Source organism: Muntiacus reevesi, chromosome 3, assembly GCF_963930625.1.
Source record: "Muntiacus reevesi chromosome 3, mMunRee1.1, whole genome shotgun sequence".
Lineage (NCBI taxonomy): Eukaryota > Metazoa > Chordata > Mammalia > Artiodactyla > Cervidae > Muntiacus > Muntiacus reevesi.
In genome coordinates, this window is record NC_089251.1 from 212,437,000 (window position 1) to 212,462,464 (window position 25,465).

Consider the following 25,465-nt stretch of genomic DNA (forward strand, 5'->3'; position numbering starts at 1 on the left):
GTTCATCATGCTGTGCTCTCTCTCGGTTAATAATGGGTTAATAACCCTGACCTGTCTCCCAGTTAGTGCCTGACATCCCCTAGATGGATCCATCACCGTTATCTGTCAGTGCATACTGCATTGAGGTTCAGTTGCCTACTACAAAGCATAACCTATGGTTTATGCCTTAAACAGGCTAAATATCTTTCCTTTCTCTTTCATTTCTTCAGTCAGAATTTGTTAAGACCTAATAGACACCATACATTGTGCCAAATGTTTGGTGCAATGTCGCAAAAGACCAAATCCCATCTTCCTACATTGTCCATTATGCTATGCGAATACTACATAAGTTATATACCCAGAAGCTAATTATTGTTGCATCACACATATCATCAGTATGTTATAATGCTGACTGTCAACTCTGGTATCAGTAAATACTTGCCATGGAAACACACTGCAATGTTTGCAAAATGTACATGTTTTGTTAGACACTAGGACACACTGGTTAGAGACATCACTGTATCCAAAATTATGAAGTTTTAGAGCCTAATATGTAAGTTTCAACTAAGTGTTTGCAGCAGGCAATCCACTTTCTGTTCCTTCCTGAAAATTTTTCTTTTTGAAAAGCAAACTGGATATGGTGCCAAAGCACAATGCATGAAGGAGAAGTTGACAAATGGAACTTAAGAGTTTAATTAAAAATGAAAACTTTGCTTTGAAAAAGATACTCTTAAGAAAATGGCAAGAGGAACCACTCAGACTGTGAGCACATATTTACATATCACAAGTCTGAGGAAGGACTTGTATCCAGCATATATGCAGAACTCTTGAAACTCAGTGAGAACAACCTGTCTTAGCTGCCACTGTTGTAACAAAATACCATACACTGGGTGAACTGAAAGCTGACATTTATTTGGAACTGTCCTTGAAGTCCAGATTTGATGTGCCTGTAGATTGGTGTCTGATGAGGGCCTGCTTCTTGGTCTGCAGACAGCCACTTTCTCACTGCGGGCTCTCTCTTCCCCTTCTTATAAGGACGTGAAGCTCATAATGAGAGTTCCACTGTCAGGACCTCATGTGAAGCTATTCACCTCCCAAAGGCCCTACCTCCAAGTACCATAACATTGGGGGTTGTGAATTTTGGAGTAATAGAAACATTCAATCCATAACTTAATCCAGATAAAAACAGAATCAAAGATTTGGATAGACACTTCACCAGTTAGAATGTAAAAATGGTAAATAACAATATAAAGAGATATTCAACATCATTAGTGATTAGGAAAGCATAAATCAAAATGACAATATATTACTGCTATATCCCTATAAGAATAATAAAAATTAAGCAAGCAGCAAAAGAGTTGTCATAACAAATGCTGGTAGGAGACAGAGCAACCAGAAAACTCATACATTGCTGATGAAATGAAAATAGTCTGGACACTTTAGAAAACAGTTTGACAGTGACTTATAAAATCAACACTTATATATGATCCAATATTTACCCTCTTAATTATTTACCCAAAGAAATGGAAATTTATATGTACACAAGAACCTGTATATCAGCTTTATTCATAGTCACCAAAATATGGAAACAATGCAAATGTCCCTCAGCTGAATAGACAAACAGAATGTGCTGTATCCATGAAATGGAATACTACTCAGCAACAAAAAAGAATGAGCTATCCTTCTTATATACAGCAACACGGGCACTTCTCAAATGCACTTTGGTACAGAAACTACAAGCTGTATAATTCCACTGTTGTGACGTTCTGGGGGACAGAAACAAAACTGCAGGAACAGAGATCAGATCAAGGTTTTTGGGGGAGATCAGAGGATGTAAAGGATGACTCCAAAAAGGCAGCACAAGGAGATTTTTTGTGGTGATAGAATTGTTTTATCTCATAGTTTTGATAATGGATACAAGGCTCTATGCATTTGCCAAAACCCACAGGATTGTATAGCACAGAGAATGAATTGTATTGTTTGCAAATTTTAAAATGAAGGTAAGATAGAAATAAAAAACTAAAAAGCAAACTGGCACTATTTTCCATGCAAGGACCTTAATGAAGTTCATATTCTTTGACTTTATTTTTCCATTTCTAGAAATTTATTCTTAGGAAAGCAATCAATGATTTAGTCAACAATGTTCTTTGCTGTATTACTTATCAAAAGAGAAATCGAAAACATCTTAATTGTGCCATTAAAGTGAGGTAGTTAAATAAATCGTAATATATTTCCCACTTAAAGCCATTAAAATTATGTTTCTGAAGGTTAATTACAGAGAGAAAATGACCATTCTTTACTGATCTTTTATTGGTTTACTCTGTTGACTTCCTCAGTTTAACTTAAAAATATTGATTTTCAGAAAGCTTTTAGACAAATTTAAGTGCTTTCTGAAGGTATACCACATATTTAAGGTGGTCCAAATCCTTTTCTTAATAGCTAGTTATATAGCTAGATAAATAGATAGATGAAATGAGTAACATTATTTCTCTATAATCATTTTAGTGCCTCTTATTTTTCTAGCTATGACAAAATTGAGATGGAGAAGAAAGATGGTATCTTTGACTCAATTCATTTTCCTATTTGGAGTGCCCTTTAGCCCCATTTTCACCAATAATAAAAAGCTACATTATATATAAATGATGCTTTGCAATTTCCAAAGCATTATTTTACATTAGCCTCTTTGATCTATCATCTGACCAGATAATATAATCAAGGATGATAGCAGTGCCCCACCTCCTACTGACATAAGGCTTCTGGAGCCTAGAAAAGCATAACTATTTTTCATGGCCACATTTTGTTAAGTGTTCAAGGCAGAACTCAAACCCAGATGTCACAGCTCTTCCCAATATTCTGTCCGTTATCCTGTGCTGTTTATTTACTCCAAGATTTTCTCTTTTGTAGAAGTATGTCTTGCATTATTAAGAGCATTTATTCCATGATTGTCACTCTGGATTAATCTTTTTAAAAATTAGACAGACTCTCTATAAAATTCTCAGGAGAAACAGGATTTCCACACTAAGCAGATGTCCTCAAATTATGTTTTAAGATGCGTGAGTGCTTCTCTTTCAGTGTCTGCTTCTGTGCCTTACTGGACAGGCCTCCCCCACCCTCCTGCCCCACCTCAGTGAATTTCTGAGCAATCCACTGTGTCCACAAAAGTTAGGTTATTATTATATCTCAGATGCAAACAGAACAAGTCAGTGCCCAGAAATGAAATCTTAAAGCTCTTTTCAGGGACAATAATCCTGAAAAATTGACTTTCTTATGCAAGAGGCAGATGTATCGAAGAAAAGCGTTTTATAAGTTCCGAAGAGTTCCCTCCAGAGATCAAGATGAGAGGCCAGAAGTCTCAGAAGACAGTTTTAGCACAAGCCAGACTTCTGCATTGGCTGGTTTCCTGGATCAGAAAGAAGGAATCTAGGGAGGCTGTCGAGAAGAGGTACATGGACATGAGGGTCCTTGGCTCCTTTTCATTCTGCAGTTGAAATGCTGGGCTGAGGAAATGAAAACTATGGACATTTCAGATCAGTTAAAGGGAAAACCAAAGCAGCAGGGCCAGCACCTCCTTCTCCGGTTTGAGCCTGCAGGAAGAGAATGCACCCAGAGTTCCTTATTTCCTTACAAAAAACGATGGGGCTGCCACAGTGATGCAGTGATTGCTGTCCTGAAATCATACCCCACCATAGGATGTGGAGGTGCTGACCCCTCCAGGAAACTGGACCTAGCTTGGAGTCAAGTCTAAATGAGTATAAAGTGTGTGGATTAGAAAGTCAGAAGCTGTGGAAGAAAACCTGGAAATCAGAGCGGATGCAGACGCACCTTCAAGCACTAGGTAATGGTGCCCCAAGACCAAGTTGATGGAAATAGCTCAGTAGGGATCCAACAAAATTCAAAGGAGAATGTGCAGCTCTGAGACAGACATTCCTGTTAGACTCAGCTGCCACCCAAAGAGAAGGGAAGAAAGGAGAGAGGCAGAAGCATTGAAAAACTGAGATGGAGTTAACTTTGAAATGATATACTTTGATCATGAGTTGCTAAGTTCCTTTAAACGGATGTGTTTCTGTTCTTCCCTTCCTTCCCCAACTCCCATCCAGCCCTGACTACCAACCAAAAGTTGGGGCTTGTGAGCAAACTGATGGCATTGTTAGAAAAGAAAAGGTTATTTTTCAAGGTCACATTTTGGAAGGTGTCAAAACCAGAAATATATAAATATTTTTTTCCAAACCTAAATCAGAGTACATAATTTTCAGACCTTTTCCACACGCATAAAATAGTGGTGACTTCCTCCTGGAATGTGTGACTGAGACCAAGGAAATGTGATATTTCCCCACTAAGAATTTTATTAGGTTTTACTTGGAGTTTTTTTGAGCAATTGTAATTTGCTCCTAAATCATAGACTGTTTCTGCCCTTTTGCATCTTCGCGCACCCTGAGTAACACACAGAATTCATGAGCTAAATGTGTTGGGATGCTTCACAGTTCACTGATTCTCCACTAGATCGAGTTTTGTACAGCCAGGTATATAAATTGTCCTGACATTGAGTTGAAGATGTGCGTTTCAATAAAGTGTTGTGTTTAACAAATGGGCTCTAGAGCCAGGTTACCCAGGTCCAAATTCAAACTCTGCCATTTTACTTGTGTTTGACTTTGGGCAGGTAATTTTAACTCATCTAAGACTCAATATTCTCCTCTATATAATGAACATAATGGTAGTGCTTATGGCATAGTCTTGTGACGTCCAAATGAGTTGATATATGTAATTTACTTAGAGTAATAACTAACATCTGTTATGTACAGTATACATATTTACTATTATTGATGCTTTTGATAGTCAATGAGTTAATAAATACATGTAAAATGTAACATTATGCTGGGTACATTCTAAATGATCCAAGTGTTAGCTGCTATTATCAATATATTCTTGTATGCTGAGAAATTTGATACAGCTGCTCAGTTAGACAGACTTCTGAACAAACAGCTCACCTGCCATTAGATGCAATTTCAGCTAACTTCTGGCCTTTGTAAATATGTTTACCTTGGAAATATTGTTTTCTTATATTAAACTGTTATTATTTCTCACCTAAAGTCTTTTTCCTTTAAATGTTTGAGTTTTCCCCTGTGTTTATTTTAGCCTTTGCTCTTATGTTCTCCTTTGTTTTCTTTGATCAGCTGTTAGAAGTGTATTGTTATTTTGCTTTGTGAGCATCCTTAATCATTACTGGGCTTCCCAGGTGGCATAGTGGTAAAGAATTCTCCTGCCTATACAGGAGATGCAAGAGATGGGGGTTCAATCCCTGGGGCAGGAAGAAGCCCTAGAGTAGGAAATGGCAACCCATTCCAGTCTTCTTGCCTGGAAAATTCTATGGACAGAGGAACCTGGTGGACTATAGTCCATAAGATCACAAAGAGTCAGATACGACTGACCATGCATGCATACAGTTGTGTGTGTGCGCTCAGTCACTCGTCATGTCCAAGTCTTTGTGGCTCCATGTGCTGTAGCCCACTGGCTCCTCTCTCTCTGGGTTCTTCAGGCAAGAATCCTGGAGCAGGTTGCCTTTTCCTCCTCAAGAGATCTTTTCAACTCAGGGATCGAACCTGCATCTCTTGTATTTCCTACATTGGCAGGCAGGGTCTTTACCTCTGGTGCCACATCATCATCATTATATGTTTAGCGTATGTTTGTGTCATTTATCTAATCATACAGTGTACTGTTTTTGCTGAACATCCATATTTCCGTGTTCCTATTTTGTCTTGCCTCCTATCTTGTTCTTCCAACTCTGCATTATGAACTCTTTTTCATCAGCTTATCTTTTCTGCTTTTGAAAAACATCACCCTATTCTGCCTCATCTTATGATGCAATTCCTAGATAATTAAGCTGCTCACTCCTTTGGGCTCATTCTCTCCAATACTAAATATACTGGCTAGCTGACAATGAATTGTATAGAATTCCTTCTTCATAGTTTGGTATCAATTAAAAGTAATATGATTAAAAGTAATATGATGAGAAAAGCATATGTGAGATATGAACCAGGACACAATACAGCAAAATGGTTAAGAATATAGCTTTTAGGGTCTAGTAGGTATGTTTTCCAGTTCTGGGTCAGACACTTACAAGCCACATGACTCTTGAACAAATGGTTTTAAGCTCTTTGTCCTGCAGGTATGACAGTAGAGCCTCACTAATGATGTCAGTAGGGCCGCAAAGGAGATGCAGACATAAAGAACAGACTTTTGGATACATTAGGTGAAGGAGAGGGTGAGATAATCATATATTATATATATGTATATAATATATGCTATATATTTCCATGTATAAAATAGAAAGTCAGTGGGAGTTTGATGTATGACACAGGGAACAAAAAGCCGATGCTCTGTGACAACTTGGAGGGATGGGGTGGGGAGGGAGACAGGAGGACGGTTCCGGAGGGAGGGACACATGTAGAGCTCTGGCCGATTCATGTTAGTGTATGGCAGACGCCACCACAGTATTGTAATTATCCTCCAATTAAAGCTTTAAAAAATTTGAGGAAAAAAAAAGCAGTGTGGTTTGTGCAGCATACAGCCCACTCTACACGTTCCCAAATATCACATGCTGATGTTATTTTAGTATTGCAGTTGTTTTTTTGTTATCATAAATATGATAATACTTAACATCATATTTTTTAAATTTGCCTTCCTGCATGTACAAACTAGATAGATAAGCTTCAAATGGTAAAATTCACAAGCAGAAGCATTAATTGCATGGATGGCATTGCATAGTTGCACATAACTTCTGTTTAGCCCTTAGCTTTCTTTCATATTTTGTTGGTTTGAAGTATAAACATTTCCTTAGCTGAGTAGAGTCCCAGTCCAGAAGTGGCTAGGGGCTACTTAACGTTTAAGGAGATAATATTTAAATTGAAAAAATGAAATTAAGTGCATATGAATTCCAGGAAATTTGCTGTATACCATCCGCTGACATCTTACTAGATGTTGGCAAGCATTTAATCAACGTTTATTGGCATTCTTCTCAGATTTAAATAGGACATAAAATTTTATGATGTGTAAAGTATTTTCGATAACTGCTTTGTTATTTTCCATAGATAGTGTAATAGTATACAAGAGGAAATATCGATGAAATACCCAAATTGCATTATTTTTTGAAAGAGTAAGTTAGTTTGAATTGTGTATGATGACAAAATGCTAGTCTACTTTTAAATCAGACTGTATATTTGTAGATATCTGGTTTCTTATTTTATTTCTATTTTGTCTATATCTTTTCTCATTTTGGACACATAGTACAGGTCAGAAAAATAAGAAACATAACAGCTTGTTCTATTATTATAAAGAGAGATGGTGGCTTATAATATTAAATTCTAGTTCCTTAGTATTATAAAACAAAGGATTCCACAGGACATAGTATAGAGCATAGGTATGGCTTAAACACTAATTTTATGTGGCAAGTCCAAAGTCTGAAAGCTACGTTAGTGTTAAATTTACATGGCCACCATAGAGAGTCTGCTGTGAACTATTTATACTTTAAGTAGCGTATACATTTGAACCAGAAGGAAGAAAGTTATTTTAGGGAATCTTGAGTTTATTCATATGTTCACGGATCTTTCTCTCAGTTGGACCTATAGATTACCATGCTGAGTGAAGTAAGTCAGACACAAAAAGACAAATATCTTATGGTATCAGTTATATGTGGAATCTAAAAGAAAAAGACACACGTGAACTTATTTATAACACAGAAACAGACACATGAACATAAAAACACAGTTATGGTTACCAAAAGGGAAAAGATAGGAGAAGGGATAAATTTGGAGTTTGTGATTAATAGATACACACTACAGGCTTCCCAGGGGCCCCAGGGATAAAGAACCTGCCTACCAATGCGGGAGATGTAAGAGATGTGAGTTCAACCCCTGGGTTGGTAAGATCCCCTGGAGGAGGAAATGGCAACCCACTCCAGTATTCTTGCCTAGAAAATTCCAAGGAAAGAGGAGCCTGGTGGACTACAGCCCATGGGGTTGCAAACAATCAGACATGGCTGAGCATGCACACATGCATGATACACTCTACTATATTTAAAATAGATAAGCAACAAGGATCTAGAGTTACTGTGTAGCATAGGGAATATCTTGTAATATTGCAAGTTACTGTGTAGCATATGCAATATCTTGTAATAGTCTATAATGGGAAAGAATCCAAAAATGATTCTTATATATACACACACACAGACACACAAACATATAATTGAATCACTTTGCTATACACCCAAAACTAATGCAACATTGTAAATATACTGTATTTTGAAAAAAATAAAATTATCTTTCTCTCATCTAAGAACTGCTGTTTTTAGTCACGAATAGGGAAGCATGAGAATGGTACTATGACCCATGGGCAAGACCAAGTCACCCAGTCATCTAAGCCAAGGTCTCCAGAATCGCAAAGAATAGAATGATGCACTGCAAAAAAATTGTGATTTACTACATGCTGCTGAAATACTTACTCTAAAATGGTTAATTTTATGTAATGGGATGTCAGCATATTAAATTATTTTTTTAAAAGTGACAAGGTTGGAGCAGCACCCTATCCCTTATTTTCAGAATCACAACTAATTTAAAGAAGTCTACTCCTTGAGGAGAGAGAATCTAGTTTGTCATTATTGATCTCAGGGAGCCTGATGAGGACAGAGAGCAATTTTAGAGTCGTCTTGAAAGATGAGTTCAGTTTTTCTCTTAAATATATTCGGTTTTATTGTGACATTAGATTATACGAACTTGTGTGAAAATCACTTTTAATGACTAAGTTTCTGTCCCACGCGCTGCTTTATTTCCCACGTTTGCCTGAGGTTTCAGTTGGTCTCATTGATCCATCCATGAAAATGAAAACAGGAAAGTATAAACGCTCCTCTTTTGAAATGAGTTCTCTCTGCAATAGGAAGACAATTATACCAGTGTAGATGGGCCAGTGAGCTTGTTCAGTCTCAAGTGCTTTATTTTTGGCTTTTAAATGGTTTAGATGAGTCACATATAAGCAAAGCTATCTGGATAATTATAAGCATTCCTTATGTTATGTGAACTAGTCTGTGAAGCTGTTGCTGGTAATTTGTACATATATATGCATTTTAGAGCAAGTGCTTTTCATGGTTATGGCATCAATCTTTAGATTTTTAGATCAAGAATGCCATTAGGTTTTGGTGGTATAGTGTAGTGTTAGTTGCTCAGTCATGTCCGATTTTTGTGACCCCATGGACTATAGCCCACCAGGCTCCTCTGTCCATGGGGTTCTCCAGGCAAGAACACTGGAATAGGTTGCCATTCCCTTCTCCACTTGGTGGTGTACATCTTTGCAGATGTTTAAAACAATAATAATTTATTTTAATTGGAGGCTAATTACTTTACAGTATTGTAGTGGCTTTTGCCATACATTGACATGAATCAGCCATGGGTGGACATGTGTCCCCATCCTGAACTCCCCTTTCACCTCCCTCCTCATCCCATCCCTCAGGGTTGTCCCAGTGTGCTGGCTTTGAGTGCCCTGTTTCATGCATCAAACTTGGACTGGTGATCTATTTCACATTCCTCTATATTGTGTCCTCCCTCTGTTGTTGGAAACATTGCCGTGTATTGTGCATAAGTGATTTCTAATCCTTAGACCATCCCTTAAAGGTAGGTGTTATTATTTCATTATTGCAGATGAGATAGCAGAGGTTCAAAGAAGTTAAGTGATATGCCCCAGAGGATAAGTGGTCCTAAGCTCCACCTTCAGATACTTAACTCTGACTAGGTTACCCATAACTAAGATCCCATTGTGATCTTTTCTTTGGGAGGGTTTCTTATAAAATAGCTCACACATGAATTGAAGAGCCTACTTATGACTATTAGCTTGGCTTCACTAAAGAGCAACTTATCTGATTGCTCACATTTCTGCATTAGGCCATATAGACAAGCTGTCAAAGTGTTGGTGGGAGTATTGGCATTTCACTGCCCTGTGTAAATGGACATATCAGTTTATAGGAGAGCTTAGGTTTTAAAAAGCATTCCAGTACTGGAAGTGAATACTAAAGGTACTAGATGATGAATGACCTGGAGGATGTTAAATTTGGGTCATGGGAAACCTGGGCATTTGGGAATTGAATGAAGGTGGAAATAGAACTGGTATTTCAGTCTAAGTTATTCAGAATTTGATGTCAAACAACTCTTCCAACATATGCTTTCTCTTTTCCCCATGGAGCTTCAGGTTTAACTGCCTTCCACATAGCTTGTGTTTTCCTATCACTATGCCTTTGTTGACACTTGTATTGACTGACATGCCCTCCCTGGTTGCCACCAGTTCCTAATCTTTCTCTTTCTCCTTATTGAGAGCCTTCTGCTCTCAGATTAGGTCCCCAGAGAGCTTTCTCTTCCCTAAATCACTACAGGATTCTTTATTTAAAACACACAGTACTTGACATTTACTTTTGGACTAGGTTTTATCTTTTTGTATTTATAGCTCATCTCTGTTATTAATCATTTGCTCTGGGGGGATAAATCACAGTATCTTCATTTATATTTATCCCATTATTCCTTGGATGTAATACATGCCCATCAAATAGTAGTTGATAATTTTATAACTCTTGAAGGCAGGGTTTTTCTCAAAGCATATTGACAAAAATAAAATTTCTGGGAGAGGGGCTCCCCCAAAAGGAAAGCCATAAGTCAAATAAGACTGAAAAATACTACATGCTATTTGCATCAGAGGGAGCTTATGTGATAATTGGCATTTTTAACACTCACTACTCTCCAGTAATGAGACCAGTTTTACTGTTTTAATCCTGTACTTCTCAGCTCCACCCCCCTCTTTTAAAGTAAGAACCTTCAAGTATCTTATTCCTCAGAATGTTCTTTGCAAGACACTGCTTTGAAATGTCTTTGTGTAGAAGTTATGCTCATAATATTCACGAATATGGAAATTGAATTTTGGTTAGATGTTGCTTGTATGTTTTGTTTGACCTGCTTACTTCTGTACTTGGGGAAGCCCTCCCCCTAAATTGTATTGGGGTGTGTGTGTGTGTGTGTGTCTGAGTCTGTGTTTGCATATAGTATACAGTGTGGATTCAACAAGAAAATAGATTGAGACTGAAGAGAGAGTGATTAGAACTGGTTGTTCAGCGTGATCATCTGCTAGAATCTCTATTACTTCCTATAGTATGCTTGATAAGTTTTATTTGTACCTCAAGGGCAGTGAGCCTAGCCTCATTTACAAATGTGAATGCAAATCTTAGGGGGGGCACTAGATTCTCCTCCAGGGAGTCTTGCTCACTGGCCGCTTGTTTTATTTATTTGACTGGCCAAAAAGTTTGTTCAGGTTTTTCTGTAAGATTGGGTGTAAAAAACTGAATGAACTTTTCGGCCAACCCGGTACTTCTTTATTTTTATTTTTTATTTTTTTTCATTTATTTTTATTAGTTGGAGGCTAATTAATTTACAATATTGTAGTGGGTTTTGTCATACATTGACATGAATCAGCCATGGAACTTCTTTAAAAAGAACTATCCATCTCTTGGAGTTAGACGCAATATGGTTAATGGAGAAACCAGAATTTTTAGAGTCAGAAAAAGTTTTCATTTGCTTCCTACTCAGGCATGTTTTGCAACCCTGAGCAAGTTTTCCTTCCAGAGCCACTGACTCCTCATCTACAAAACAAGATGGGTCACAGCTGTCTCTAGGAGCATCTTATGAGGACAGTGCCTTGCACAAGGGAGATGCTGCATAAATATTAGTCCCTTTTCACAGTTACTTTTTGTGTCAGATTATGACAGGAGAATTCCATGGACATAAAGTCACGAAGAGGAAATTGCCTGTCTCCTAGAGGTGCCATTCCACATTTCATGTTGTTGCTTCAAACCATAAATGTTTTTACTATTGTTCATGTCTTATGTATTCATGAGGTGACTATGAATGAGGGGATAGTAAGAGTGGAATTGTTATCTATAAAGAGGAATATTTGAATTCTAAAAATAGTGGATAAATAACCTAAAAGAGAGTTTAGAAAAAAAATTCATTATGATCATTTGTGATATAGAATAGCAACTTAGAAATGATCCCCTTGGCTGTGTCTGTTAACTGTAAAACTCTATTCCCCATTATCGTGTCTATGTATGTGTTTTGGTTTGAGTAATTCATCAAAGGGGGAATAGATTTGGGAAAATTCAGGGCTTGCTTTCACCATTTGTTTCAACATAGTGTATAATTTTAGCCACAGGTTCATGTCCACTGTGGTTTTGAATTATTTACCACTATGTACAAATAGAATAAATCATTGTGCAATAGTCTTCATTAAGATTGCATAGTTAGAGATGGGGCTTCCCGGGTGGGACAGTGGTAAAGAATCTGCCTGCCAGTGTAAGAGGTGCAGGAGACACGGGTTTGATCCCTATGTTGGGAAGATCCCTTGGATTAGGAAATAACAACTCATTCCAGTATCCTTGTCTGGAAAATTCCATAGACAGAGGATCCTGGTGGCCTACAGTCCATGGAGTTGCAAAGAATTGGAGATAGCTGAGTGACTAAGCCCCCACACATGCATTTGGAGATGAAAACACCCAACAGAAAATTAGATTGATAACTTGGGAGGGTGGTACAATAGATGGCTCAGCACAAATTGTGGTTTTTCAGGTCAGCAGATGCTTCTAACTCCAATTTTGCAGAAATGCATGTGCCTGTTACATGTGGTTGTCAATAGCACTTCAGTCTTGTCCCCAGCCATCTAGGCTAAATTGTTCCTGGAAGAAGCCCACTTGTCCCTGGGAAGGATGACAAAAGGCAGTTTTCCTATTGTATCTACCTTTCTAAATGCCAAATTATCTCCTAAAAGTTTTTCTTGACATAAATATTGTGAACAACTAAACAACAACAACAAAAAACATTATTGGTTTAGACACCAGGTGAAGTCTTCTAAGCTAAGCTGAAGTCATAGAGGAAGAGGTGAATCTAAATGTTCCTGGACTGGCCTCAGTTTTACATTCATCTGCATCTGTCTTGATCTGGTTGATTACAGGAGAAGAGGTATCAGGGAGTCTCTGCCCAGCATCTCCACCTCCTGAACAGATGGCCTGTGAAATTCCCTGCCGGATGGATTGTGTGGTGAGCGAGTGGACAGAGTGGTCATCCTGCTCTCAGTCTTGTTCAAATAAAAACTCAGACGGGAAACAGACCAGGTCAAGGACTATCCTGGCATTGGCTGGAGAAGGTGAGTAATAGGAAAGGTTTCTAGTCCCTAAATCTAGATAAACAATTTGTTTTCCAAGCATTTCTCTCTAATCCCCTAGTTAATCTCTGTTGGGTTCCCATAGTTGACATGATTCGTTTTAGTAAAGAATCCACCTGCCAATGCAGAAAACGCAAGAGACGTGGGTTTGATCCCTGGGTCTGGAAGATCCCCTAGAGTTGGAAATGGCAACCCATTCCAGTATTCTTTCCTGGAAAATTTCATGGAAAGAGGATTCTGGTGGGTTACAGTCCAGGGGTCTCAAAGAGTCGGACACCACTGAGTGACTGAGCATGCACGCATGTATCATAGTACTCATGCACATACAGCTCATGGCAGGCAGATGGGTGTTAGTTGTTACACGTTTTTAGGGAAGAAGACAAGGCTTCATTGGTAAACACCCACCTTCTGATAGCTCATGCAGTTGGGAACATAATTAGAATATGCCTGGTAAAATGAGTTCAAAATTAGGAATCAAGAGATGTGGCTTTTTAACCTGGAGCCACCACTGACGCTGGCAAACTACCTGATCTGTATGTCCCCATTTCCTGCTTTGTCAGGCTGGCACGTTGTAACAGGGAAAAAGATGAAGGCTGTGAAAATGGCGCTGAAGAAGCTCAAATGTGCTATGGGAACGTAAACCGGTGACTTGAGGACAAATCAGAGGAGCAGCTGTTCCTATCACTTAGAGCAATGGTCTCCATCCCCAGACACTCATGTCATTTCATTGCTTTTAGGGCCTCCCTTGGCTCTGTCGGCCAACAGCTCAGTGAGGACAACAGGGCAATATGGCCACTTGCTTTGAGGAACTCCTTTTAAGATAAGATTCTGTTCTGTGATCATAAGAAGTGGGGCCAGGTTCAAGAGGAATGAAGATTTTCATGTTCTCAAAGTGCCGTAGCTTCCTCCTCTAGTCTGTTATTTTTCTGGAAGGAGAAAAAAGTCAATAGTATTTAATGGGGGGAAATAACAAGAGTAACAAAACCAAGGTCACAAACCTTCTCAAGTATTTGGACCACTGAATAAAACATTATGCTGTGGGAGAATAAGGGGGGAAAAATCAATGCTTTAGATAAATACCAGTTTTTACATAGATATGAAATTGTGAAAGAAAAGATAGTAATGAAATGTGATTGTCTGACTCACCCAGGAGTGTAGGAATGCACAATCGTCTGGTCTCCCTGCCAGTGGATAACACATTGTCAGATATTATTTCAGAGTTAAGGGTGAGCTCTCTCCTGCTAGACTCGAAGAGAGATTTCTGGTTTTCTCAAATTGCAGTAAAATGCACTGCTTGAGGGAGAATGGATGTCTTAAGTTGGCTCTCTGAGAAAAATCGTGCTGTCTTAGGAAAGAGAGCCCATATGCAGGTAACATGTGTGAGTATTTGTGTTTGAATAATATCACTTCAAGGTCATGGTCTATTATATCTAACAGGCTAATTTATGTCAGCATAATAATATTAAAATAAAAGCAGGTATCTTTGGGATTTATCTCAGAGATGCATGACACAGAGGTGAGCAGGAGAATCAATTGATCTTTTTCAAGCAAGGCTTTTTCAGGGCCTCTCCTGTATCAAGGAGGGTAGTGGGAACAAACAGGTTCCCTAAATTGCTCACGTATGTGGGGGTGAGGGTAAGGGTGGGTCCAGGGGTCGTGACTGGAGGGGTAGTTTATTTGCTTTGCCTACACATTAATGTTGTGTGCAGGAGGCATGTCCGGTAACCTGCTTTTGCTGCAGGCTCTTCAAAAGTAACAGTTGGATTTTTTTTTCATTTATTTTTATTAGTTGGAGGCTAATTACTTTACAATATTGTAGTGGTTTTTGCCATACATTGACATGAATCAGCCATGGATTTACATGTATTCACCATCCTGATCCCCCCCCACCTCCCTCTCTACCTGATTTTTAATTTCTTTGTATCTCATGTTCCGAATTTGTCCCAAGTGTGAATTCACAGCGTTATTTTTAGTCCCATACAGTTTCTTTGCATTTTGTTGCTGGAGGAGAGGTATGTCCAGGTGAATTGATATTTTTTTTACATGCAATTTGCATACTGTTGCCTGTTGTGGAGGAGAGAAAGGTGCAGTATATTGTCCTCAGGTTGTTACTCATAACAGAAGAACCATGACCATAGAGTCAGAAACGTTGTACAGTGGCTCAGGTCTTAGGAAGATTGCATCAAAAGGCCATCTTTCTAGAACATTAAAACAGGAAAACCAACAATAATGACAGCAGCAATTTACTAATAAAAGCAGCAACTATGTATTCTTCTTTATTTTGATATTTGCAGGTGGAAAACCATGCCCTCCTAGTCAGGCCCTCCAAGAGCATCGCTCATGCAACGATCATTCATGCGTGCAGCTCTACTGGGAGACATCACCTTGGGGCCCCTGTTCTGAAGACACATTAGTAACTGCCCTTAATGCAACCATTGGCTGGAATGGAGAAGCTACATGCGGTGTGGGCATTCAGACACGGAGAGTCTTCTGTGTCAAGAGTCACGTGGGACAAGTGATGACAAAAAGGTATGATCAATAGTTTATTGAAAGTACATAGGATGATTACATAGTTGAGTGCTTTTAGTCAGATGCATTTTTGAGCACTGAATATGTCCCAGTTTGTATTAGAGTAAGAGGTTTTTTTTGTTTTGTTGGACTCTTGCCAAAGGTAGACACTTTTCTAAGTTCGAATGCATGCATTCATTGAAGGATAACAGTAAATATAATGCCCACAAATTTAAATATGTTTGAATAATCAACTTTTCTAGAGTTGATATTGGTATTTCTGACTCTTTTCCAATCACATGACGACTAGGTCCACAACAAGGTAGGTTATGTACTTTGAAATATGGGGCTGTGCTTTACTCTTCTTTAGATCCCATTGGCCTTGTCTGAGGTGAGCCATAGATCCATACAGTCATTTTGAACAGACTAACTCATGCCCTCCAGTAGGTTTACAATCTCAAGGCCGCTCTGTTCTGCACATAGAAATGTAAATTGAAAAAAAAAAAAACTGTAGAAGAATCTGGACATGAGGGCTAGGATTAGAAAAGGCTCAGGAGTAACTGGAAGTGATGGAGGAAAAAAAGAGTAATTGACTGGCGAACTCAGCTGTGGGGTTTCTTCTCTAGACCAAATGAGAAAACATAACTCTTCCTCAAGTGCATGCAGGAATGTTCATGGAAAAGAAGCAGTGAGTGACCTAGTTATATACAGAGACTGGGTGACCGGCCTATCCACAGAGATTTGCAGTGACCATGCTGAAAGATCCTACCCCAACCACAGTCGTGGTGGGTAACCAGGATGGGTTGGCTCAAGCCTTGGTCGCGTGTCACAAACTAGGCAACTTAGAACTATTCCTCCAAAATTTTTAAGTTGAGAAAATGAAACTCTCTCTTCTTTCTGTTCATGATGCTCTATGTGTATGAGTGGAGAGTTGCCATGCCACGGTCACGCCTGGTGGAAAAAGCCGGAAGAGAGAGTAAAACTAGAAAGAGAAACCGAAACAGAACAAATATCAAGTTCTGGTCCCTTCTCACTTAAGTGCCCTCCTGCTTTTCCTGGCAACATGGGCAACCGCATTTGCTCTTCTGCCTAATTCAATCCAGTTTGTGTTGCTGTCATGGGCAACTTAAACCTGATTAATTTCATCTCAGGGCACCATGATGATAAGCTCTGGGCCTTATCCACAGTGTCATGGAAACTACTTGAGCTGTGTGTAAAGAAAGTCATAGAAGCTCAGTTAAGGGAAACAAACTGCTAATGGTAAAAATAGGACAGATTGGCCAGATACTGCTGGTGTTGGAGCATCAAATGAACAGATGGCTATGAAAATGGAAGGGAAGATAAATTTGACTTGAAGCACAATCAGAAAGACTTCCTCTCTCTCCCCTCCTAAATGTGGCTTCCACAGGTTGGATGTAGCTAGGGCCGGATGATCTTCCTTGTTGCCACTGCAGATTTTAGAACCATGACTGGCGTGTCATTATTGTCCATAAACATTTTTAGAGTTCATGAATTAATTAGACCTGTGTGTATGAAAGTAAGAAGATTTGACAGGGGATGGATATGAGCTGCAGAAGTTTGAGAAGCTGATGTTTATCTTTTGCTTTAAGAAAAAATATTTTATCTACTGTGATAAAAGTTTGGCAAAGGGGACTGCCATGAAAAGTAATAAACAGATCACATGAATGACCTTCTGCTCTTATTAACTCATAAATGTTAATTCTGCTTTAGCATATAACTCTAAGTTGCTTGTGATATTTTTAGAACATCAAATTATATCACTTGTGTGTTTTAACTTACCTGGTATCCATAACACCATGTGGACCAATAGTCAGTGGGAGAAATAGGCAAACATGAACAATAATGTTTGCGTATCACTTCATTCAGGTGATAATCCAATTCTTGGAGTTATGGTAAAATCCCAAAAGATATATAAAGATATTATGCAAACAAGAGAACTACTTTTATCTTAAGAAGAATTGAAGCCCTTATAATGTTCATTTTCATAGTGTACATTTTTCAACTGCTTAAAAAAGATGCTGGAATTATTAGCTTGAATATACAAATAAAAATAAACATAGCTTAGATATAGGAATAAATGCTTTGTGAAATGCAACAAACTATTATTCTTTATAATGATGAGAAAAATTAGCATTCTTGAAGCCTGATCTCCCTTCCATAAAACTTTTCACCTCTGGACCATAATAGGAAATATCCACACTTGATGTGAATATACTTTATATTTTTCTTAGCAAAGGAGCATTAGAATTGAGACTGACGACTACCAAATACATTATTAAAGGCTGTTTAGACATGAAAGGTTGGATTATATGTTCAAATAGCCCTCTCCTTCCTTATTTAGCCTTATGATTACATTGAATGATAGTTTTTTTATAAAAGTTTCTGAGCGCATCAGCTTATACAAATATTAACTGAATGATATTTTGTGACCAGAAAAGCCACAGGGTCAAAAAGTTATAGTTTAAAGCATAATGCACAAATACATATGTATTTGTTTGATAATTTTCATAAGATTAAAATATTATTACAGTGAATAACCTATGGTGTTAACTCATTTTTGCAACAGAGAAAGATGAATTGCACAGATGTTTTCCCTAACACACACACACATACATGCCCACACGTAAGGACATTGCTAATTACTTTTTGCACTTTTAATGAGGCTGGAGACTTAATAGCCTAGTTTTAATTCTTACTGTATGTCTCCAAATGATCCTGCTAAGCAAGAGGAGGTTGCATTGACTTAAGTAGAGTTAATTAAAATTCTTGAGGTTAATGAGATTAATTGAGCTAAGAAAATAATACCTAGTGTCCAGTGAAGCAAATAGTGAGATTATCAGCAAGAGAAAGTATCCTTTGCTTTGCCCTTTCAAAAAGTGTGCTTTTGCTCTTTTTTTATGTGAAAGCTGTTGCAGAGGAAAAAAAAAATTCCCTGCTATTTGTTAAATCCTTTGGGTGAGGGTAATGGCAATAGGAAAAGAAAATATCCTAAAGAAAGAGTGGCCTTCAAAGTAGAAAAAAAAGAAGAGTGTATTCATAGACTGGATGGGCTTAACAAGATGTATTTGATACTCTAAACCCATTGTTCTGGGATGCACAGAACTCCTTGCAGTTCTTTGCTTCCCAGGGTTGGTGTTCTGGTTTCCTTGTGATTGTATAGGTAAGGATGTTACCATTGTATGAGTAATAGAACTGATCACATCAGAAAATGAGGACTAGCTAGGGTGCAACTCAAACAGGAGTGAGAGCTTGAGAGCTTGTTGGGATATGTGGTTTTGTTTCACTACTCTTTTTCTTTTTTCCCCAGTTGCAATGTGTGAAAAAAATAATAAAGATTAAAATCACACAACTCAGAACCTTCCAAAGGTCATGTAAGGCACTTTCAGGCTTTCATGAGAAAACCCTGGGCATTTGGTGAGATACAGTAATGGGGAGCTCCATTAACACATTGAATGTTTACAAAGTTGGAAGGTTGGGATGGCCTCTCACTCCCCGGGTTGAATGACTGTGTCTACCTCATGATTATGGGCACATAACTGAGAAATGGCAGACCCCTGTAGATAAATTTGATGCATTTCGGCACAGGAATGGAGGCCTCCAGGGCAACCAGGAGGCAATTGTGGAATACTCGAGTGCAAGTTCAGGAAAAATATATGTGTTGAAATGAAATGCATTCACCCTTTTAGCAATACTATTGCCAATCTAGGATCAGAGTGTTATATAACAGTAAAAAGTATAAATTATGACAAAAGGCAAGAAGCCATACTGTGTTTACTAGCTAAAATGTGAATCCATATGTTACCCTAGTTTTTAAGGTTTCAATTTTGTTTTGGAAATGACTGGATAAATTTGCTTTATTTCCCCAGGGATTTGTCTTCAGGCTCCAACAGCATAGAATGCTTTTCAATCATTCAGTTAGTATTACTAAATATTTACACAACATTAAGATCTGGCATTTTTTAAGAAATGATATGAGGTGAAATTCTAACATGAAGGCATTAAAAATTAGTATCTATATAACACATGCGTACATGCATGTGCGTACACACACACACACACACACACACACACAGAAAACCAGTAGTGCAACAGATATCAAAAACCTTCTTTTAGTCAGTGTCGGTAAACGATAAATAAAATAAACATTATGTTTCTTAGGGGTGGAAGGCACATAAGTTGCTAATGGTCAAGGAGAGTATTCTTGATGATTCAGGGAAAATTTATGAAGATTGAAAGTGTGATTCTGGGAGGGGTAAACATCATTTAAATAGAAAGGAAGAGGTAAGTGAACCTTTAAGGAAATTGATGTTTTTTCTAAATAAACCTTATTGGCAGAAGAAATGAACAGAAGATTTCACTAGCAAGAGAATATTTGGCTCTTATCAGACCAGAAATCACACTTCAGGAAGGCCCTTAGTTCATGACCTCTATAAAAGCAAGATAACCTGAGTTTGACCTTTGTCCCTGAGGGGATGATAGTGTTTCTTTCTTACAGACTTAGACAAAGAACACTGATAAAGGGGACCATGATACGAAGAATTGATATTATGCCCATTGAGTATTTATTGTGCGTGATGCTAATACATCATAAATTTAGAGGTAGGCTGTATCAGTTCCCCAAAAGAGACTAACACCCTACTTACACAAAAATAAAAACCAAAACAAGGGACACAAGGACACTTTGGGAGGTGTGGGGTAGGTCCATCACCTTGCTCGTGGACGTGGTAACACAGGGGTTCACATATATTCAAACTCATCAAATTAAATGGGTGTAGTCCTTTCCATATCAGGTATACACAGAGGTAAGGAATCTGCCTGCCAATGCAGGAGATGCAAGAGATGCCAGTTCAGTCCCTGGGTTGGGAAGATCCCCTGGAGAAGGAAGTGGCAGCCCACTCCAGTATTCCTGCCTGGGAAATCCCATGGACAGAGGAGCCTAGCAGGCTATAATATAGTCCATGGGGTTGCAAAGAATTGGACATGAGTGAGCACACACACACACACAACAGCATAACAATATACCTCAATAAAGGTAGATTTAAAAGTTGAATAAACCACCCTCTCCAGAAAGCCTGAAGCCAAGCCCCACCACAGGCATTTCTGAGCTGTTTGTGATGTCTGCTCATGTCCTGGCTGGGTTCTCTGTACCCTCAAGCCCTGCTGCCCCCCTGGGAACACAGGAAACTGACATGTTTCGAGTTGCACTTCTATTTCCAGACAGATACCAGGAGAGATTAGAGGGGAGATGGAATAAATAGCAGTCCAATTTAATTTTAGTAGCTTTCAAGGGATGAATAAGGAACTTGGGAATGAGTTTAGTACTTTTTGCTAGTTCTGCTAAAGCATGACATCAGTTTTCCTTACCAGAATAGCTTGTTTAAATAATACTCTGTGCTCTAAAGACACTGGTTTTTCTTTCTATTGTTATGTTCACTGAATTGACCTATTTGATAGACAGTTTTTGTGTGTGTATATTAAGGATGATTAATAATAAGGCCACTAATAATTACTTTGTTGAACAATTCCTTTTCTGTGAGTATATACATTTCCATTTTGTTTTCAAGTATTATATGCTTCTATATATTATTATACAAGTATAATAAAATAATGCAAAGGGACTGATGATGAAAATTGGCTATACCTTCCTCCACTTAGCATCCCACATCCCAAACACAACCCCTTTTTAATGATTTTTGTGTTTCATTTCTTCCTTTCTCTGCCTTTATTTTGACTGGGTAAGTGTTCACCTGGTTCATAAATTATAACAAAATACAAGGAGACAAATAATATACAGTGATGAATGGCCTTGCACTCAACCCTGCTCTCATCCATCCCCTTCCTGCCTCCTGTTCTGCCCCTGGCAACCACTTTATTACTTTCTTGTGCTAAATCGCTTCAGTCATGCCCATCTCTTTACAATCCCGTGAACCTTTGTCCGTGGAATTCTCCAGGCCAAGAGTTCTGGAGTGGAGTGCCATGCCCTCCTCCAGGGAATCTTTCCGACCAAGGGATCAAACCCGCATCTCTTATGTCTCCTGCATTGACAGATGTGCTCTTTGCCACTAGCGCCATCTAGAAAGTCCTTGTTATTTTCTGATCTACCTCATTGTAGATATGGCGTTATGGCAACCAGCCACCAAGGGTATGTCCTTACCCCCCTCCCTTTCTGAGGCTTTAGTCTCTAGGTCAAGAGACATGAAGTTTGTTTTACGCTCTGCCTCCTGCTCTGAGTCCGTGGGCAAGTATCTTCTCCTGGATCTTTCTCCTCATGTCTGTAAAAGGAGCAACAGGGTCTCCGTGGTTTTAGTTCTGAGATCCTATGCTTCTATGTCCAAGTGCTTACTTTCTCCAGCAGACATTGATTGTGTCTTTCGCATTGGCAGATGCCCGGAATCTACTCGGCCAGAAACTGTACGCGCTTGTCTGCTCCCGTGCAAAAAAGACTGTCTTGTGACCGCTTTCAGCGAGTGGACTCCCTGCCCAAGGCTGTGCCCACGAGGTAGGTGGATGCTCTTTCCTTAGTGCTCTCTGCTTCCTGACCACTTGATTGCCTCCTTCACTACTGAGTCCGTGAGAGATGGGGGAGCAAGGGCTCCCTTCTTTTCCTTTTGCATATAACCCAGGGAATGAAGTTTGTAAAATTTGTAAGTGAAGTCTTAGATTTCTAGAACAAATTATGATATGGCAGGGGAAATATATTTGGTTGTTCTATGCCATGATTTTACAGGTGTGTGGTGTAGGAGTTCTTGTCTTTTGTTAACACTGTTGTGGTATTTTGAACAGCCATTTAAATGTGGTTTCTTATATTAGCATGAATACCATCACAATTTATTTGTGGATCCTGTGTGCTTAAGCCTGACTCCAGGCATCTTCATTAGAATGCAGGGCCTTAAGCCCTATGCATACATCACTGATAAATATAAGCCTGTGAAAGAAGAGGGGCCGATACATTAAAAAGTATTGAACAGGTGCAGAAGTCAGAACTATATGATTTGTATTTCTTTACTCTTAATGGTGATGCTTTATACACTTGGATATATTTGGAATGCTATGATCCAGGATATTTAATAGCTAAGTCCTGACAAACACAGAGGAGCACTTTTGTAAAATGACTGCCTTTCTTAGAATGGGTCTTCTCCCCTACACCTATTTCAGTTCCCTGATGAGCTAGTCACTGTGGAGATCCAAGAACTCCTAGTTCTAAGGCCCTGTTTTGACCTAAGACCTGGAATTAATAACTTGGTCCCTTTTCCATAGTCAAATACTCTTATCTTGGGTCCTATGGATCTCACTATTGCCAGAGTAAGAAAAGGCACACTCAGGAGAAGGAAGGATGGAAGAGTATTAACCCTAGTGCTCAAAGCAAAGTGGGTCCCATCCACACCCCGCTGGCCTTGTCTTGGAAATAACATCCTCTCATTCAGGGCCTGGCTCTTCCTGTGTCTCTGCATTAGCTTCCTGGAAGAAGGGAAAGGAAAGCATGCCGTTCTGCACGGACAGAACCTGCCACAAATACTGAGCTTATTAATATGTTTCCCCAGAAGTCCAACCTTGTGCATCTAGGATCCCCCGGCTGTTCTTTGACTTACACATCTTCATGGCAGTGACATGATGTTACAGCACACACTGACACAGATCTGTCTGCCACTTCAAACCACCTCTCAGTGATTGGCAGAGGGGCAGTGACAGCTCTTGAAGGTTATCATCATCAATGCCTTATATTGCACTGGTGAGGTACCCACATAGTTTTTCTGACTGTTCCATTTCATCTTTTTAATGATCTTCTGTCACAGTGTTAACAGAGTAGCATCCAGTAAATGTTGCTTATGGATAGAATCAGAACTAAATGTACTGAATATAGAAGAGCTTGGAAAATACAGTGAGATATTTATCTGATCTTTTGATGGGTGGAGACAGCAATTTCTTTTAGGAACTCTCTAAAACTTGTTTTCCTAAATAAAAATTCAAAGTAATTGAGCTGGATGAGCAGGGTTTGTGGAGTAGCCAGGGGAATGTTATTTCCAAACAGAATGGGACAGAAAAACTGTGATCTCTATTCTAAACCATTTGAAAGGCAGCATCTAGGAGGATGGATTTTGAAATTTTAATAGTAATGTACCTGAATAACATTCAAGCTTTTAAAGATAAGTCTTGAAGAAATGCAGGAAGATAAAATAATATATGAAGATGGAGGTTTATTGAAATGCACCTGTTTCTTTTAGTTTCTGTCTCATAAGAGATTAGCATAATTCCTCTGTTAAATGGCTTTAAGAAAGGAAAAGGTTGAATTAAAAATAATACCCTACTGGCAGCCAGATATTGGTGTTAGAGCTGTCAGGGTCCCTTGACACTTAAGGAGGCATATTAGTTTTGTTGAGTCTGTGTGCCCCGGTGGCCAGAGATTACTTTAGCTACTGCTATTGCATGCATTGTATTAGTACTTGTGAGAAAATTCTCTCTGCTTCATGAGCATCTTCTCCTAGCACTGTGTAAGGATGGAGGAGTCATAAGCCATTTGAAATAATTGCTCTTCCAGCAATTTCAGATTTTACTCCAACTTCCAGAGATTCAATTAGTTATTTAAATGGTTGGCATTATAATGAAAATAGTTCTAAGCCTCTGTGGTCTCTTTTTAGCCTCCAATTTTTCAAGTCTAGATAATTCTTTTCACAGCCAGACAGTCAGGGGACCTGGAGAAGCACAGATTCAATTTTCAGATTTCTTTCAGCTTCAATCCTATTTACCCTGATGTTTAGTTCATACTTTGGGACCAATATATTATTAAATAACTGTGGGTTAATTAGAGGAGACTATGATAGGGAGGATATTGGAGGAACTGGTACTGCTAATTCTGTGGTTTTCAAATTGTATTGACTCTGAATCACCTTGAAGCATTATGAAAATGCAGGTTTTCAGCTCCATGGCTAGAAATTCTGATTCAGTAAGTATGGGATGTTTCTAAAAATTTGTGCTGTAAGAAGTCACAGCTGAATGGTGATGCATTATAGTTTCACCCTTAAGATAAAAAAAGGATCATATATCTGTGAACAAATGCTACTTGAACTGTAGCCACACAGCCTGTTTTTCAGCTTCCTGAATGCACTATATTCTTCCCAGATCAAGCATGGTGGAGTATGAGAGCGAAGAATAGAGGTGCTGGAGGCAGATGGCCAGAGGGAGTTCCAAGTTTTGCTCCGTAACAGTGGATGCATTCCTTAATCTCTCTGTGCCTCAGTTTCCTTACCTGTAGAACAGGGTTTATAACTGTACCTACCGAAAAGGAAAATACTTAGAGCCCACACTGCCATGAATGGAGTAGGCATGGGGCAAGTATTTCTATCGTTGTTCCAAGCCTTGTGGGATGCTGGAGCTGTGTTCAGCTGCCTCTCCTTAGTCCTCCAAACTCTGTATCAGCACGGAACTGCTGTAGCAGCCTTTTTTGAGGAATGTTATGTTCATCTTCCTGACTTCATTAGACCCTCTCCATCCGTCTCCCCATCCACATTAACTAGATCATCCCATAGCATCCTACATATCCCCTTTATGATACTCTTATACTTATCCTTCTTGCTAATGTTGCCTTCCTAGACTGTAAGTCCACAAGTGCAGGGACTGCTTCTGTTGTCTTCACCACTAGGTCCTTTAAACCTGGCATAGTGTAGGGTATAGTTGTCACTGAATAAAGTTTTTTTGAAGGGACAGACGTGCTCTAAAGAGAGAG

General features: G+C 38.9%; 1 protein-coding gene across 1 annotated transcript in view; it reads left to right on the plus strand.

Moving 5' to 3' along the window:
* The window catches only part of THSD7B (thrombospondin type 1 domain containing 7B), an 828,580-nt gene that overhangs the window by 371,732 nt on the left and 431,383 nt on the right, over positions 1-25,465 (plus strand). The window contains exons 7-9 of the mRNA XM_065927840.1: positions 13,006-13,197; positions 15,510-15,744; positions 22,128-22,243. Coding sequence (XP_065783912.1) covers positions 13,006-13,197; positions 15,510-15,744; positions 22,128-22,243 — 543 coding nt within the window. The remainder of the gene's footprint in view (positions 1-13,005; positions 13,198-15,509; positions 15,745-22,127; positions 22,244-25,465) is intronic.